Source organism: Maniola hyperantus, chromosome 7, assembly GCF_902806685.2.
Source record: "Maniola hyperantus chromosome 7, iAphHyp1.2, whole genome shotgun sequence".
Classification (NCBI taxonomy): domain Eukaryota; kingdom Metazoa; phylum Arthropoda; class Insecta; order Lepidoptera; family Nymphalidae; genus Maniola; species Maniola hyperantus.
This window is the reverse complement of record NC_048542.1, coordinates 4,617,099-4,634,737: the sequence shown is the minus strand read 5'-3', so window position 1 is coordinate 4,634,737 and position 17,639 is coordinate 4,617,099. Positions and strand designations below refer to the sequence as shown.

The window sequence follows — 17,639 nt, the reverse complement described above, 5'->3', positions numbered from 1 at the left end:
GGTTTTTACTGAAACTTCTTGTATGGAGTCAACCTAATAGAATTCTTTACAACGGTAGCCTTTACGTAATAAAACCTACCTTTCTATTAGCGTGATCCGGAAACTTCCCTCTCTCGTCATCATCTGCACTCTCGCTGCGGTCACTGGGCGCGTCTAGAGCACCCTTGCTCACCAACTGCTCATATTCAGCCGAATGCGCCGAGGCCAAGTGCCCCAACGCACCAGTTCTGTCTCCAAAGGCAGCCTCGCACAAATGACACTTGAATACCAAACTCGCATCAGCTTCTTCAATTTCTGGGTTCGGGGAACTTGGCTGCGAATCGCCTGACCCGTGTCGAGATGACATGTGCTTCTTCAACGTCTCCATGGAAGAAAATGTGCTGGTAGGACACGAGGCACATTTGAAAGGCCGCTCAGGCACTGATCTGTCATTCTGAGGCGGATTCATATCTTGGATTGGCTCAGCTAATATGGCTTTTGCTGATCCCCCATGTTTTCTTAACAAGTGACGATCGCAGTTGGATTTGGTGGTGAACAGAAGAGGACAGTGAGGACATTTGAAGGGCTTTTGTCCGGTGTGCGTGAGGACATGTCGTCGAAGGGATGAGGACCAGGGGAATTTGCGGTGGCAATAAGGGCAGGATACTCGGTTTGGTGCTAGACTGTATGCGGACTTCTTTTTCGGTGGCTGGGTGCCGGTATCGGATTCTGATCTGCAAGAGACAGGCACAATATTTATAATAAGTTACTCGATAAAGAAATTTTCTAAAAATTAGTTCTGTTGTTTAGATAATTTTGTTTACTTACTTATTTTCATCGCTTCCGGAGATATTGCCTTCACTAGTTGACGCAACCAAGCCTTCCTCGTCTTCCTCTTCATCACTGCGTGTGGGCACAACAGATAAAAGAGGTTCCTGGCTTGGCACAGGATCCGTTCCTGTATCAGTCTTTTCGGTGGTGATTGGGATCGGCTTGTTTATAAGGTTTCCCGCAATTTTGAGATCGAAGTCCTTATAGAGTTCTTGCTGGCGTGAAGCCATGAGAATTTCCGCTGCAGCTCGATGGGCGGCTGAATTTTCATCTGGTTTTCGATCTTCCGGCTCCTCGTCAATGACCAAAGCGTCTTCTTCATCTTCCTCATTATCGGCCACTTCGTCTGAATCTCTTCTGATTGGAGACCGATCGGATTGTATCGGCCTTTCTAAATGACGAGCCAACAGGGCGTACTTGACTCGATCGGCTAAAGTGTCGGTTGAAGGGTAAGGTGGAGGAGGTCTCGGTGCTGGACGTCTCACGCTCCAGTGCTGAGGATGCTGCTGTTTGACATGACGTTCCATGTTTGATCTTAATGTAAACCGCGCCGAACACTGGGAGCAAGAAAACGGCCGTTCAGTGCGGTACCGCCTTTGTTTCTGTTTTGGCATGAGAACGCCGTTTTTTATAACCATTTTTACGGAATCGTTTTGAGGCACCAGGTTGTTGTTTAAAGGGCGTGGAGATTCAGGATGGGGCGACGGAGTCGGTGACGTGTCGACTTGAATAGGCTTTATGTCCTCTTCTTCTGGCTCCTGCTTAGGCTGAGCTTCAAGTTCATTCGTTACAATTCTACCACCAGACATACTTAAGCCACGTATTATTTCTTTCTGTATCCGTTGCTTTATTTCTGCTATTTCTTGTGAGTCAGTTGGGTGGGGGAAAAAAGAAGTTTGAAGAAAATAAGGGTTGATAGGAAATGAAGGTGGCAATGGCAAACTTGGTAGTCCAGGTACAGCACTGGCATAAAGATGAGATAATTGAGTAGCATAGTATGCAGGATCGATTTTAGGTAGAGAAGATTCGAAAAGTCTTTGTTGGGCTAGCAATAACCTAGTCTTTTCAAATGCTGAAGCAGCAGCCGTCGCAGCAGCAGCACTGTCAAATGCAGGACGTGGTGGGATTTTGGGCTCATCATCATCAGTATCACGTTTTTTCTTACTAAGATCCAAGACATCACAACTATTGTTGTCACTCGTGCTGAGATCTACTGGGGCTTCTTCGTTATAGCTTTCCAAAGGAATATCATTGGGTTTATATGATAGATCGGGCGGTCTGAACTCTGGTATTTGCGTAAGCTGCCCTATACCTTTAACCTTTATTCTGGGCATGGCTTGTTCAGCTTCTCTTGGGGTTAAAGTAGGCGTGTCTGGCAAAGCTTTTGTAAGAGATGTTACTGGATGTCTTTCAGTTATGAACGTGGGATTATAATGAGTCAGTGGAGTATTTCGACCGGTAGGTTCAATGCGCCTTTCAAGCTCCGGCGTGTGGAATGCCAGCGATCTTTTGACTTCTTCCCGTGCAAGTTTAGAATTGACTTCATCGTTATTTGGATCTTCGGATGGATGATAAATTATTGAGCGTTTGACATCTTCCCTCGTCACTTTGGCATGTCTATTCCGCAAATGGCGTTCACAGTTTGCTTTTGTGGTAAATGCATAATTGCACACAGCACATTCGTACGGTCTATCTCCATTGTGCGTACGCATATGCCGAACTAGAGCTGCTTTATCTAAAGATGCATGGGGACACATGTTGCACTGGTAAGGGCCAGGTCCGGTACCACTGAGATGCACTCTATTATGCCCTTTTAATGCTCTCAGGTTTGGAAATTTGGCAGGACAAAGTCTACACGGAAATTCACCACGCAGCTTCATACGTCTAAACTCTGCCGCGAAGTTATCCTGAGTTTCTTCTTGATCACGATCCTTTACTATGGTATCAGGTGGAGTAAGTACGGTACCTTCTAGGGCAACTCTAGTTCCTGTTAATCTCTCTAAGAGACTTCCAGCAGATGTTACATTTAAAATGGATTGTATGTCAGCTAAATCTCTGGCTGCATCGATATGTCTTATTCCATTTGAGAGGTGTCCATCATCGAATTTAGGTGTAAACCGATCCATCGGCGGTGTTAACGTTCCGGGGATGCCCAAAGATCTATTTCTAAGATCAAGTTTCGCGAAGAAATCCTCTCGGCGATCGCGGTCTGGGCTGGATATTCTCGATGCTGCAGTGCATGTTTTTCTGTGGATGTCTAAGATCTGTCCTGATGGGAAATCTCGCAAACAGTGCTCGCATCGAAACCGATGCTCCGATATTGAGATATGGGGACTGTGTATATCTCTGTATTTCTTCCCAGAGTAATCGATGTAATCGTCAAACCTGGTTCTGTTGTCGTCACCGTGCGCTGTGAATCGATGGAGATCGAAGGCGTTGATAGAGTCGAAACGCTGAAAGCACTTCGGGCACTCAAACCGCGCCGTTCTCTTATCCAATGGAATGGGAGAAGGCGATGTCGATGCCGCCCTTTTTCGGGCTCTTCTGCAATCTTCCTCCTCGCTCCTGTCCGAGCGGTTGTCGCTGTCGATGCTCGTCGTCCGCGTCGCTCGTGTCTCATGGTGATCGATCTTCATGTCTTCTCGGTCGGTGTCAACTTTGGCCTCGCTGATGTCCTCTGTTTTGATTTCTGCAACAACAAAGGAGCGTGTTACGATCCGCGGATCATGTTTGAATAACGCAGGGTGCTTTCATTTTCCTATTCCAAGAAAACCCGACAATAGGTGAGTCAGACGATTCACTTGTACCAATGTAGTTTTATTAGAATTTATATAATGAGATGTCGCTTATTGTGAATCAGTTACAATCAGCTAATAGATTACAGAAATGAAAACGTGATGTAAGCGATTTTACGCCGTAATTAATTACGCAGAATATCAATGTCGGCAATGCAGGAGTGGGTTGCAAAATTTTGTTAGTAAAGATTAATATTCCGTAGCAATATCGAATATTATGAGGTCTCTTGGCCGCAGAGATTTCCGAGTATGAATCAGCCGTCATCTATTGTCTCAAGAGCGGTAAACGTAAGGCACGTATCAAAACTTAAAAAGGATGCCGATAACAATCCTGTGACATGGTCTCCTTGAACAAGGAATTGCCATTACCTTACCATTTTATTCAAGTTTCATTACTTCTAATAGATCACATTCCTACCATACACTTATTACATAAATATCTGAACGATTGTGTTAATAACAACCTAATAAATCGCAATCAATTAGGTAGGTAGGTATATGTATCTACTCTTTCAAAAGTAAGAGATAATAGAGGTTTATGTAAAAAAACAATGTGATTTCGTGTAATAACAGGATAAAGGCTTTCACGTTGGTTCAGTGATGCTATATTGGATCGCGTTAGGTAGGTATGAGGTGTTTTCGTCGGCCGCTGGTTGGCTAGAGGAAAATCAATACTGACATCTAGTCCGCAAACGCATAGATGTACCTACCTAGTGGTATAGATGTAGCTTTGTGGTGGGCAGACTGCCTTTTTATTGATGTTTTCAACGAGCATTATTAAAAAACTGCTTATAGTCAGAAAAGGCAGATGAAAATATAGCCTATAAGTACGCGACAGGTTGAGATGGCGGTAATTGGGGTATGGGGCGGGGACGTCACCCGCACCGGGTTAGTGCGGCTGTGCGGAGCGTTCCCTCCCCGATTGCCATCTTGACCTGTCGCGTACTATAGGTATGTCCAGCAGTGAACGTCTGTAAGTTGAATCTGTAGCGGCTAATAGGTACCTACTCGAAGTTATACCTATGAATATTTAAAAACAAGTTTTAGATTCTAATAATCACCTTATATATATTTTGACGATTTAATAAATCTTTAACAGCTACTAATTACAAATATGTAGTATAGGTACTTGATAATATTCCTTCCTAAGACTATTCACTGAAGCGAAGATAGACTGAAATGTGATTTGCAACCATACAGATTATGTATTCATTTGTCGATAAAGCTGATTGGTCGTGGCTCATCGCGTTATTAATAATTAATCTGATTGGGAGAAACGCGGTTGAAAGCACACGTCTCCACTCCGATTCAATGGAAACACACCATACAGTTGTTACACCATACATCATACATACGGACAGTGGCGTGCAGGTCATAGAGGCATAAATGCATTGCTTACCCCAGTTGTAATAGCTCAATGCATATTTTTCATTATGACCTGCCAGTATACAGGTTCCTACCTAACTAATGCCTACCCTGGCTTCAAACACTGTGCACGCCACTGCATACGGAAATAATACGTTGTTTTATTATTCAATTAAAAATGAATTAGCCTTTGACTGCAATCTCACCTGGTGGTAAGTGACAATACAGTCTAAGATAAAAGCGGGCTAAGTTGGAAGGGGTGTGGCAATCTTATTAAACACATACCCCTTATCGGTTTCTACACGGCGTCGTACGTATATACCTACTATAAACGTACAGTGCGGTTGTGATGACAGGTTTACAGGTTTCGAATACTTTATTAATTCCTGATAGGTATAAGCACATACCCAATTATTTTTAATGAGGTAACTAGGGTACCTACGCAATAGATGATGCATGCTCTCAAAGCACGTTACAGTAAATCCCAAATGCTTCATTGAGTCATGTCCTACGTTTCGTCTACGTCATACAGATCAATGTGTTGTTAACAATATTATTATTGTTACTATTTAATAACTAGTTACCTACATACTTATTAAAATACTGTTTTAGAATTGTATAAATAAATAATTATTATAATAGGTAATTGTACAGACATGATAATAGCTGTCAGGGGAAATACCTACTATAGACAACATTAATTAGACAAAACAGTTTTTTTATTGATCTGTACTCTAAATGAAAACGGTATACCTACCTTATGATGGAATCACCTTGAAGTACTGTAATGTCTGTCAATGACGCTAGCTATACCTCATCATCAGCATCATCATCAACCATCTAACCATCAATAGGTCTCTTGTAGGGACTTCCACACGCCACGGTCTTGCGCCGACTGATTCAGCGCTGCGACTCGTCCACCTAGCGGGGGGTCTTCCAACACTGCGTCTTCCGGTGCGAGGTCGCCATTCTAGCACCTTGGGACCCCAACGCGTCTATCGGTTTTAAGAACTATGTGCCCTGCCCATTGCCACTTCAGCTTCGCAACCCGTTGAGCTATATCGGTTACTCTAGTTCTCCTACGGACCTCCTCATTTCTGATTTGAACACGTAGAGAAACTCCAAGCATAGCTCTCTCCATCGCCCGCTGAGTGACTCTGAGCTTTCTTATGAGCCCCATAGTTATAAATATTAATATTATATTTCATTTTTATAATAAGTTTATGTTTTTCGTTATGTTATGAATTTCAAAACCCTAAAAATATAACTGAAAATGCACGTATTACTAATCATTTCAAGGTATTGTTTTCAGTGAAAATAATAGGTACCTATACCTATAAAAATTATTATGCATCAAAATCATACACATACAAAAAGTTTTAAGTTTTAGAATTTCACAATTTCGTTACAACACGCGACCCAATTTTACAATATTCATAATATAGGTATAGGTACTAGGTAGATAGGTACATTATATTGTGTACGTCAGTACATTTCCTATGAAAAAGTTTCAATTTTCGATGACGAGCCACTACAGTGCTTAGGTATCTCAATAATTGGAAATTACAGACACCACAAAATAATATATTATGTATCCGTTTTTACGCTAGTTTAGATAAAAACATCCGGTCTTGGGTTAAGCGTCGAATTTCATTCAATTGGATGTAAAACAATTTATGATACATACCTACCTATCAAAGAAGAAAAACTTTGGTACAACAAAGAAGGTAAATTAAACTTGACTATTCATAAGCACTTTTAAAAAGTTTACATGAATAAAAAAACATTCTATTCTATTCTATTCTATTCTATTTGACACCAATAATTAATAAAGATTTCGGGCATCATCGGTATTATCAGATACTGATGCCCGCGACTTCGTCCGCGCGGTTTTAGGTTTTTGAAAATCCCGTGGGAACCCCTTTAATCTTCAGTTTTTTCCTTCAATTATAATATAGGTTACCTACCTTCAAGTCGACAGTGAATAGACATCTTCTAGGCAAGCGCGCTCATCTTATGCTGCATCATCACTTGCCACCCTGATTGCTGCCGAGCGCTGCGCGCTGGTCTATAAATTAAAAAAAAAAGTGTTCTCTACTTTGAATAAAATAAATTTAGACAAAACGATTCCTATCCGTTTGAACGCGATCATGCCAACTCAGTATAGTCTGTTGATTATAGTTCGGTGCCTATCGGATGTAGCAATTTATAATATTGTATTTGGCCACGTTGCAAAGGTTATTCCAGAGCAAAGTACAGAAATAATCAAAATATGTTATGTTCTGAGAAATATTTGTACCATCACGCAATCTGAAATTCGATGCGTTGATGAATCGACCGATGTCACACCGTGTTGCAACGACTTTCAGTTTCGATTATAAATAATATTATTATGTATACGCAAATCTACGTGATCAAATCAGAAATCAGGAGATCCGTATAACCAGAGCTACCTACATAGCTCAACGGGTTGCAAAGCTGAAGTGTGGGCAGGGCACCTAGTCCAAAAAACCGATAGACGTTGAGATCCCAAAGTGCTAGAATGGCGACCTTGCACCGGAAAGCGCAGCGTTGGAAGACCCTACCCCCCACTAAGTGGACAGAGACGACATCAAACGAATCACAGGGAACCACTGGATTCAGGCGGCGCAGGATTCAGGTGGCATGTGGAAATGCATACAAGAGACCTATGTCCAGAAATGCACGTCTATCGTTTGATAATGATGATGATGATATACTTTGGCTGAGAAAACAACTGATAATCTTCAAACGGTGTAATAGATTTTCATCAAACATAGTTCTTCGAATAAAAGAGGTTTCTTTCAAATCTTCGCATTCAAATCGGTTTAGAATAGCATATATCTTGGTTCGGAAATGGAATGCAGTTCCAACCGAAAAGAACCAGCAAGAAACTCAGCGGTTGCTCTTTTCGAGTGTTCAATTTACAATAATATTATGCCATCTATCTGTTTGACTTATCGGACATAATATTATCAACATACAGCTCAAAACCGTTGGGTCTTTAAACTTGAGATTTTACCAGAAGGTCCTATGACCTCTCCACTTAGAAAGACTACCTAAGTGTGTGTAAGTGTGGAAGATTTTGAAAAAATCCAAGACGACAAAACGAAGATGTAGTCGTGGGGCAAAGCTTGTTGACAATAATATTCTTTAAGAATTTAAGATAACAAAAACAAATTACGCAAATTAAGTAATTTTGTTGTACGTGGAAGTTGCGCATTCAAATTAGGCAGTCTGAATTCTGAGTAGATATTTATTCAATGAGTTTGGGAATGCATAATGAAAGAAATAAGAATTGATTAAGTTTTGTAAGCGATTTGGAGTTTTTCGGAATAAGAATGTGTGATACCTACTGATAACTGATGATAAGCATTGACGCAATTTACAAAAGAAAATTGATTATAATATGTACACCAGAATTTTGATTAAGTTATAATTATACGTTTACTTATACATGATGATGATAATAATTGTGTGGCACAAAGATGGTATAGTATTTTCTTTTTTCTTACGAACAAGGTCGTACGCTTCGGTGTAATAACGGAATCGTTTACGCAAACTAATTATTTCGTCGTACGCGGAAACTGTCCATTATTAAAAATATCGAAATCGGTCATTTAATTCATTCGTAGAATTATCTTGAAATGCACATTTCGGAAGAATCAATGAACTTTGGTAAGTAAGCGATATGCTGTAAAATTATCGGAACTAAACTGCGAATATTGTCTTGTAGGGCATTTTTTAAAAATTATTTTGTCAATTCAATCGATATGAAATAATGGCGAATACACTCGCAGCAGGCGTGACGTCACCTTTTTCGATACTGAAAACGCCGACCTTTGCTGACCATATCAGCATCCCTTCGATGAGCCTAATGAGGCCCACTCTTTTGCTTCAGACTTCATACGCATTTTCATTATTTATCCAATAGTGCGTTTCGTGCAGGTGTTATTTGTCGTGTGCAATCAGTGTGCAATAATCGAATAACCCATGAGGTTGGGTTATTCGATTATTTATTAATAGCTCTAATTAATAAAATTATTATTGACTAGCGACCCGCCCCGGCTTCGCATGGGTGCAACGTAGATACTAATGTAGGGTCATTGAGGTGTCATTCCCTCGGAAACTCTCAAATGAGACGATTTTTTTCCGACCTAATTCACATTATTTCAATTTCTCTAGGGATCTCTAATTTTTTAAGAATTAAACTATAGCTATAAACCTTCCTCTTGAATCACTCTATCTATTGGTGAAAACCGGATTAAAATCCGTTGCGTAGTTTAAAAGATCTACGCGTTCATACATACATACAGACGCGGGAAGCGACTTCATTTTGTACTAGGTAGAGATAGAGATGGACAAGTCAATGACAATGTATTGTGTGACTAATTCAGGACATTACGCGGCAGAAAGTAATGTATATATCGGCCTTTAGAATGACATTTCGGCTTCGCAAAGCGTTGTCTCTTACCTATATATGACGTTTTGTCGGTCTCAACGACAGAGACAATGCTCTACAAATCCGCTATCTCCTTCTAAAGGTCGACGTACTTTATTTTCTGCCGCGTACTGCACACAATCTTTAAAGTCTAAAGTCTGAACTAAACTAGAACTATATAGGTTTTAATCATAGTGTAGGTATAACAGTTCAATGGTTCTATGCCTTTCGTAAGTGCCTGCGGAAAAGTATAGCGCTAGATTTAGCCATGTCAATTTAGTTTAGAGATTGTGTACCTGTAACAGAATTAATCACATTTTCTGCCACTATCCTCGCTACGGGCGTCTTTTAGCAACGAAACCATGATTCGCCTAGAAATATGCTATCTGTAATTTTTTTTGGATATTTTTGATAGATCACTGCCCAGTCCGGGTTTCGAGTAGGTATACCTTCGCGAAAGTAGCAGCTCTCGTGAGGAATAAGATACATATTTTGGCTTTTTTGATTGTTTTTCATCTTATTTCAGGCCAACAGAAGTAGTTACAGTCATTAAATTCTCAGCAGAGTTCACTCAAGTTCATATACGGAGAAAAGGTGTGACATACATGCCTGCGCCGTGACTTCCTCCTTCCCGCTTATTCGGAATTTAAATAGACCTATCACCATCCAGACAATATCAGCTCCTTAGATTGCCACTACACGGCGTTTTGGCTCTTATTGCCACAGGTATAAGCGGTAACGCTATGAGTTTTGTAACGGTAATATTATAATTTGATTGATATGGTAGGGACGTCGCCAATACCGCTTTCTGCCACACTCCAACGAGCTCAACGGTACTGAATTACACCATGTATCTATGGGTGTCACCCGTGTCACCATAGACACTATCCGGCGATTTCAAAATTGCATCGGCAAAGGAATTTGCGTCCTACACTACATTATAGGAGCACTAGATGGTGCCCGCGACTTCGTCCGCGTGCCAAACGGCACAAAAAGTAGGCTATGTCAATCCCCGGGATGTATGCTATCTCTGTATCAAATTTCGGTTATTAAAATTGGTGAAAAACTAGCAGACAGGCAGACACAATTTAGCATATATAATATCAGTATGGAATATGGGTTAAGTAACTAATAAAACCTTTAAATAGAATTCACATTATTCATTAGGTACCTACTCTTTCGGCACAAAAATAAAATTTTCTTAGTTAGGTAGTCATCCAGACGAAAATTCGAACGCAATATTTTTTCTAGGTATTTATTATAGGTAGCTATGTATATTTTTTTAGTTTTGTGAGACGATATCTCGAAAAGTGTTAACGTTTAGACATTTTTATTTAAATAAACCTGAAATTGATAAACAGAAAATAACGAATTCGTGGTTTAATATGTCTCGTGGTACTTCTGATTAGGTACCTACTTGGGTAGGTAATTCACACGATACAATTAATGATTCGACGTGAACTTTTTATCTAAATCGAGATTGAGAGAATTAACGACGTTTCAAAAATAAATAATTTAATTTTTAATTTTTTTTGTTTGGATTTTTTTAATGGAATTTGGCGAAATTTGGTTGGCGAAAGCATTTTATGGTGGAATAATGAATGCAAGTCAGGAGGGCGTCTTCCGCGACAGTTTAACGGTTCCTTTGCTCCTACCATGCTGCCACCTGGTTATGATGCCGTGCCCACCATCGTTGGAGAAAGGGTGTCATGTTACAGCCAAAACTATTTTTAATTGAAAAAAGCCCGGCCAAGTCCGAGTCAGATTCGCGCATTAAGTACCCATCTATTTAATACGGAGATAAATTGCAACCTGGAAATGGATATGGCTACTTTTTAGGGTTCCGTACCTCAAAAGGAAAAACGGAACCCTTTGTTGTCTGTCTGTCCGTCTGTCTGTCAAGTAACCTACAGGGTACCTACTTCCCGTTGACCTAGAATCATGAAATTTGGTAGGTAGGTGGGTCTTATAGCTGGTATTAGGAGAAAAATCTGAAAACCGTGAATTTGTGGTTATATTACACAAAAAAAAATTGTGGTCATGAACTAATAATTAGGATTTTCATATTTCGAAGTAAGATAACTATATCAAGTGGGGTATTACCTCCGATTAACCACTAGGCTATCACAGCTTTTTTTTAATTTCGCGTGGAAAAAATCAGGACAAATATAAAAAGTCGCGGGAAACAGCCAGCAGTATAGCAGGCAGTCTGCTGTACATAAACGTCATGCATTTTATATAACCTATACCTACTGCCACCAAATCGAGTCGATGAAGTGCCAATAGCTTTCTCTCAACGGAAAACCGTTTCAATTAGTGCAGGCGCGAGTGTAGATGTGATAGAATGCTAATCACATAATAATATGCTGAGGGCTTCGGTAGGGTTGCCACAAACTTGTAACTTAGCAAAGTCCGAAGAGCTATTAACAAGGTACATTCAAAATTCAAAACTCTAAATAGAAGATTTGTAAATTTCACTGAAGTGTGGTGATTCGCTAACTCAGTGCCCATGAGTCCATCCGTCAGTCTGTCTGTCAGCAGGCTGTATCTCGTGAAACATCATAGGTAGGGACATGATATTTTCACAGAATATGTATTTCCATTGCCACTATAACAACAAATACTTACTAAAAATTTCAATATTACCACTACATAATTTAAAAAAAATAATTAAAAGTGTTATTTCCTCTAAGATGGTACGGAACCCTTTCTGTGCGAGTCCGACTCACACTTGATGGATTTTTTTATTGATTTATTTATTTACTTATGCTTTAGTAGTTGTGTGAAAAAATCATGTAAAATTCAACTAGATTTTTTCCCCATTTTCATCCATTTTATCGCTGAACATTTAAAAAATACTGCGGGTGACAGCCCTTCTCGAGAGATGGCAGGCGGTAAGAGGACGCGCGTGTGTACAATGCCTAATGATATGACACCTCTGGGTTTTAACTTTTAAGATAGTCCCATCGGACCATCGAAACCAAGTTGAATGACCGAGACGAATTTTTTCTTTTGTTTTACTTTTTTTGTCGTTTTTTGTTCCAAACACTAGATAAATGCAATGCGAAGTAGACCGATAGATACCGCTTCATTGTGAAACCCGAAACCTAAGTACCTAATTATAAAAATTGAATACCTATACCAGTATACCTACCTAGGTAGTAGGTAATAAGAACAGAGCCTGTTTGTTGTATGTTTTTTGCGACATACCCAGCGACATTATACCTTAGACCGCATGTCAATTATATTTCATTAGAATAGAATATAAAGATTTTCATCGAATAAACTTCGCTTTTGTATCGTCAAATGATTCTACCACTGGATCGGAATACCCTTCTAAAAAGACCGGCAAGAAACTCGGCGGTAGCTCCTTCTATTTGAAAGTCTTTGAACAAAGGTGGGAGATGAGTAGAATTTGGAGACGATTCATTAACAAATCCCGCACGTACTTCGTACTTAAGGTACTTTTACACGCATCGGGAAGGTTGTTTACCTTTCATGGGTCGAGAAACCTATTAATATGACCACATTTTTTATAAGGTGTCTCAAATATATTTATGACTAGCTGATGTCCGCGACTTCGTTCGCGTGGAATTAGGTTTTTTAAAAATCCCGTGGGAACTCTTTGATTTTCCGGGATAAAAAGTAGCCTATGTCACTCTCCAGGTCTTCAGGATCTATACCCATGCAAAAAATCACGTCAATCCGTTCCACAGTTGCGACGTGATTGAAGGACAAACCAACTAACAAACACACTTTCGCATTTACAATAAGGGATGACGAGTGGACGACTTTCATCCCAATTTACCTATTTATTTTAAAATACATAGACAGCTTTATCAATACAACTTGACGACCTCCCTGGCGCAGTGGTAAGCGCTGTGGTCTTATTAGTGGGAAGTCCCGGGTTCGAATCCTGGCAGGGTTTGGAATTTTATAATTTCTAAATGCCTGGTCTGGTCAGGTGGAAGCCTTCGGCCGTGGCTAGTTACCACCCTACCGGCAAGGCCGTTCCACCAAGCGATTAAGCGTTCCGCTACGATGCCGTGTAGTTCTTTCCGTTTGCTTCTCCTTCAGCCCACAATGACTGAACCGATTAGAGTTCCGTACCTCAAAACTTCAAAAGGAACCCTAATTTTTTTCATACCTTTCTATAGTTACTAAGCATTAGTTATTAAACTCAATACAGAATTTCTTTAAAGGTCCCCGTATCGTTAATCTTATCCGGCGGAAGTGACGTCATCCAACGTGACAGATACCTTTACTCATCTCGCCTATCGCGGTCCAATTGCCCAAATTTGCCGAAGCCCAAACAGGGCCCGGCGCGGCTTTGCCCCCTTATCTGATAAAATTCACAGTTACATTCCCTAATGAGTGATAAATTTTTTATAAGAGTCCTTACACACTAGCGTTTCTCTAGCGTAGACGTTCGTCAAACGTAGGTATATATGCGCAGCGAAAACGCCGACACAAGTCACAACACACGAGAAGCACTATAGTACGCGACAGGCTGAGATGGCAATGGGGGTATGAGCCGGGAGGACGCCCAGCACGTCACCCGCGCACTCTCGCACCGGGTTAGCGCGGGAGCTGTGCGGGTGTGCGGGGCGTTCATTTATCTCTTACATAACTCAATCTTATGTCTAAGCAAAGTCAAAGTGCGCTTTATAGAACTCAGCCTTAGAATGGGAGTAGGTCTGTATGCAAAGAAATTCAGAATTTTTCCTTCAATTTTACGATGCTAATGTTTTCCTACATCAAAGAGTGCGCGGAAGTTAAGTTATTGTAAAATTCAAAGATATTAAAAAAATTGCGTTGCGCACGATCAATTTTCGCGGTAGGTATGCGATTAATATCATGCAGCATGCCTCCTCAAATAAAATAATACGACCTGACGACCTTCCTGGCGCAATGTCTTATTAGCGGGAGGTCCTGGGTTCAATTCATAGCAAGGGAAATTTGAAATTCTATAATTTCTAAATTTTCTCTGGTCTGGTCTGGCGGGAGACTTCGTCATGCGATATGCCGCCAAGCGATTTAACGTTCCAGTACGATGCCGTGTATAGAAACCAAAGGGGTATGGGTGTAGAAAAGACTGCCATAGCCCTTCCTGGTTAGGCCGTTTCCATCTTAGACTACATCTTCACTTACCACCATGTGAGATTGCAGTCAAGGGCTAACTTGTATCTGAATACCTATACCCATATTATAAATGCAAAAGTGTGTTTGTTTGTTGGTTTGTCTTTCAATTACGTTTTTTTGTTGTTAAAGACCTAGTGACATAGGCTACTTTTTATCCCGGAAAATCAAAGAGTTCCCTCGGCGATTTAAGAACCTAAATCCACGCGAAGCGGGCATCAGCTAGTAAAAAATAAAAATAAAAATTCGTCTAGAAGCGTCTCAAAATATACTATACCTAGTGTATATAGGTAGGTGTAGGTACATAGGTAAATATGAGAGCGTGCGTAATCCTCCAAGATATGTGTGCACAAGTGCGCTGAGCACAAAAGGATGTTGTTCGCTCCCGAGAGATAGATCCTCAGCGGGCGGCTGAGCAAACCGAATTCCGATTGTCTTAATGAGGCTCTGATGAGGTATTCTTTTGAACAAACATTTGGTAAGTAATATTTGTTGTTATGGTAGGTACGAATACGTCAATATTTCACGGTTCTATGTAATTTTTTGTATAATAAAATCTAAAGTTTCTAGTAAAGTGAATCTGAGTTTGTTGTGGGCTCTTTTCAGTCCTGGGCGCGTTTGGAACCCTCGTAGCTTTAGTTTTAAGTTTGCGTAATAATTATCACAACTATATCTTACAAATCCAACAACTGGCAATCGAAAAGAGTAATTTATTACCTACCTATGTTGAATAAATCATTTGACTTTGACTTTGACTAAATATTATACCTGCCTAGTATGTAGTAAGTACCTATCATCAACTCATCGCCGGCCCACAATTAAGCATGGGTCTCCTCTCAGAATGAGAAAGGTTTAGGCCACAGTCCAACACGCTAAAAAGTGCGGATTGGCAGACTTCACACAACTTTGAGAACATTATGGAGAATTCTCAGGCATGCAGGTTTTCTTCACCATTAAAGCAAGTAATATTTAATTTCTTAAAAGCACATAACTTCTTCCGACCCCATGTATTCAGGGGGCCGTAGGTTCGACGGCCGTTTTGGCCACTAGTGACTAGACTATCCCCGCAGGTAGTAGTAGCAGGTTAGGTACTTCACCTGAAATTTTACATTTCCCTTAAAAAGAAGTCTTGTAAGCAGATATTTGTCTCCGCGTCCTTTTTTTCTCTGTATAGTACCTACCACGGGTACCTACCGTTTACTAAAAGATTGGAATTGGCGTCGATTAAAAATTAAAAAAAAGTAAAAACTCAACAAGTGGCAGACTAAAATTCGTAGTAGATACGTGTATCAGTGACAAAGATGCGAACATACACGTACTACGAATTTTTGTCTGCCACTTGTTTTTTAAATTTTTAATCGACGGCAGGTCCAAATTTTCAGTAAACGGGTTGTACCTATTCCTCATTACTGAGTGACCTTTCTTGGCTAATAGTGCGGTGGGTTTCCACTTCCTAGATCTTTCTCGTTAGTCGACTAAGAGTAGGTACTATTTCAATTCTTAGCTTTATGGATAAACAAAAGTCAGAGATCTGTGCTCTCCGAGGCACAGGGTAAACGAAAAGGCCAAAGTTGGGAATCCATCCCGTTACCGACTTTGGTTGCTTAAGCAGCGCGCAATCGACTGATATGCGATGTCGCAACTAGGCCACACGTGCCTCCGCGTCCACGAGAACTTAAATTCTTGAAAAATATAAAGAATGGATACGGTTTTTATAAAAATATATTTGTCAACCCTACAAACGATGCAGTAAAAATGGCTTAGTAAATTGTGTGTCAATTAGATTTAGATTTAAAACGCTTCTTCCAGTCAACGAGTTTCGCTTATGCAATAAGTTACATTTGGTTCAGCTACTTTTCAGATCATACCATGTAATAAACTGGTAGGTTATAGGTAAGTACTGGTTACACCTGTGGGCTACAATTTATAACTTAGGCACACCACTCATCGCAACATAGTATTAAAGCACGTAAGTACATACATACATCCATACTAATATTATAAATGCGAAAGTGTGTCTGTCCGTCTGTCTGTCTGTCGGTCTATCTGTCTGTCTGCTAGCCTTTCACGGCCCATTCGTTCAACCGATTTTACCGAAATTTTGTACAGCGATAGCTTGCATCCCGGGGAAGGACATAGGCTACTTTTTATCCCGGAAAATCAAAGAGTTCCCACGGGATTTTCAAAAACCTAAATCCACGCGGACGAAGTCGCGAGCATCAGCTAGTAATTAATATAAAGACAGCCCGTTTATTAATTAATACTTTTATTTTTTGCAGTTTACTTTTGACCTGAGACATAATATACGAGGTATACGCTAGCAAAAACTTAGCATTATTCTTTTACTACGTGAACACAATCCAATACCAGTAACGAGCCTTATACTAGTTTTATTATGATTAGTATTTTTCAAACCCGCAATCATCTCAGAGTGAGAAGGGTAGCCATAGTCTGCCACGCTGACCCAATGCTGAATGGCAGACTTCACACAACTTTGAGAACATTAAGAACTCTCAGGCATGCAAATGAAGAACTCTCACGACGTTTTCCTTCACTGATGTTAATTTTTTTTAAACGCACCTAACTCCGAAAAGTTAGTTGTGCGTGCGCGGGATCAAACCCCCGACCTCCCGAAAAGAAAGCGGACGTAGTACTAATCACTAGGCTATCACCGCTTCGTCTGCAATGTACCTATAGCTGTAACTCGCCCACTTACGTCGCAGCATTGACCCCGCAGCATCTATCTACGCAAAGTTCGTTGACCTCTAGCGTCAGTCAGATGTTTTATTTGCAATCGGCGCCACTATTGGCTTAAAATAATTGCGCATTAGCCAATACCGTTTACCTGGGCGAATCCGTGGCAGATAAAATCATACTTCATTTACTTTACAATGTTATCAATAAAATATTTTTTATCACTTTACTTTAAACGAGAATTTCAAAGATAAAACTCAAATAAACATGACACATCAATTACTTTGGCATGTATGAACAATTATTTTTATGTATATTCTTCTTATTGGCTGGCGGATAATAACTTAGTTATCAGCAAGGTAGGTACTTATAGAATT

General features: G+C 40.2%; 2 protein-coding genes across 2 annotated transcripts in view; both read right to left on the bottom strand.

Moving 5' to 3' along the window:
• Window positions 1–17,639, bottom strand: part of LOC138402606 (uncharacterized) — a 179,519-nt gene that overhangs the window by 61,344 nt on the left and 100,536 nt on the right. The gene's annotated exons all lie outside the window — the stretch shown is intronic.
• Window positions 1–17,639, bottom strand: part of LOC117983882 (ras-responsive element-binding protein 1-like) — a 38,059-nt gene that overhangs the window by 4,098 nt on the left and 16,322 nt on the right. Inside the window, exons 3-4 of the mRNA XM_034970512.2 lie at window positions 808–3,499; window positions 80–713 (exon numbers count right to left, since the gene is read on the bottom strand). Of these exons, the coding sequence (XP_034826403.1) occupies window positions 80–713; window positions 808–3,499 (3,326 nt within the window). The remainder of the gene's footprint in view (window positions 1–79; window positions 714–807; window positions 3,500–17,639) is intronic.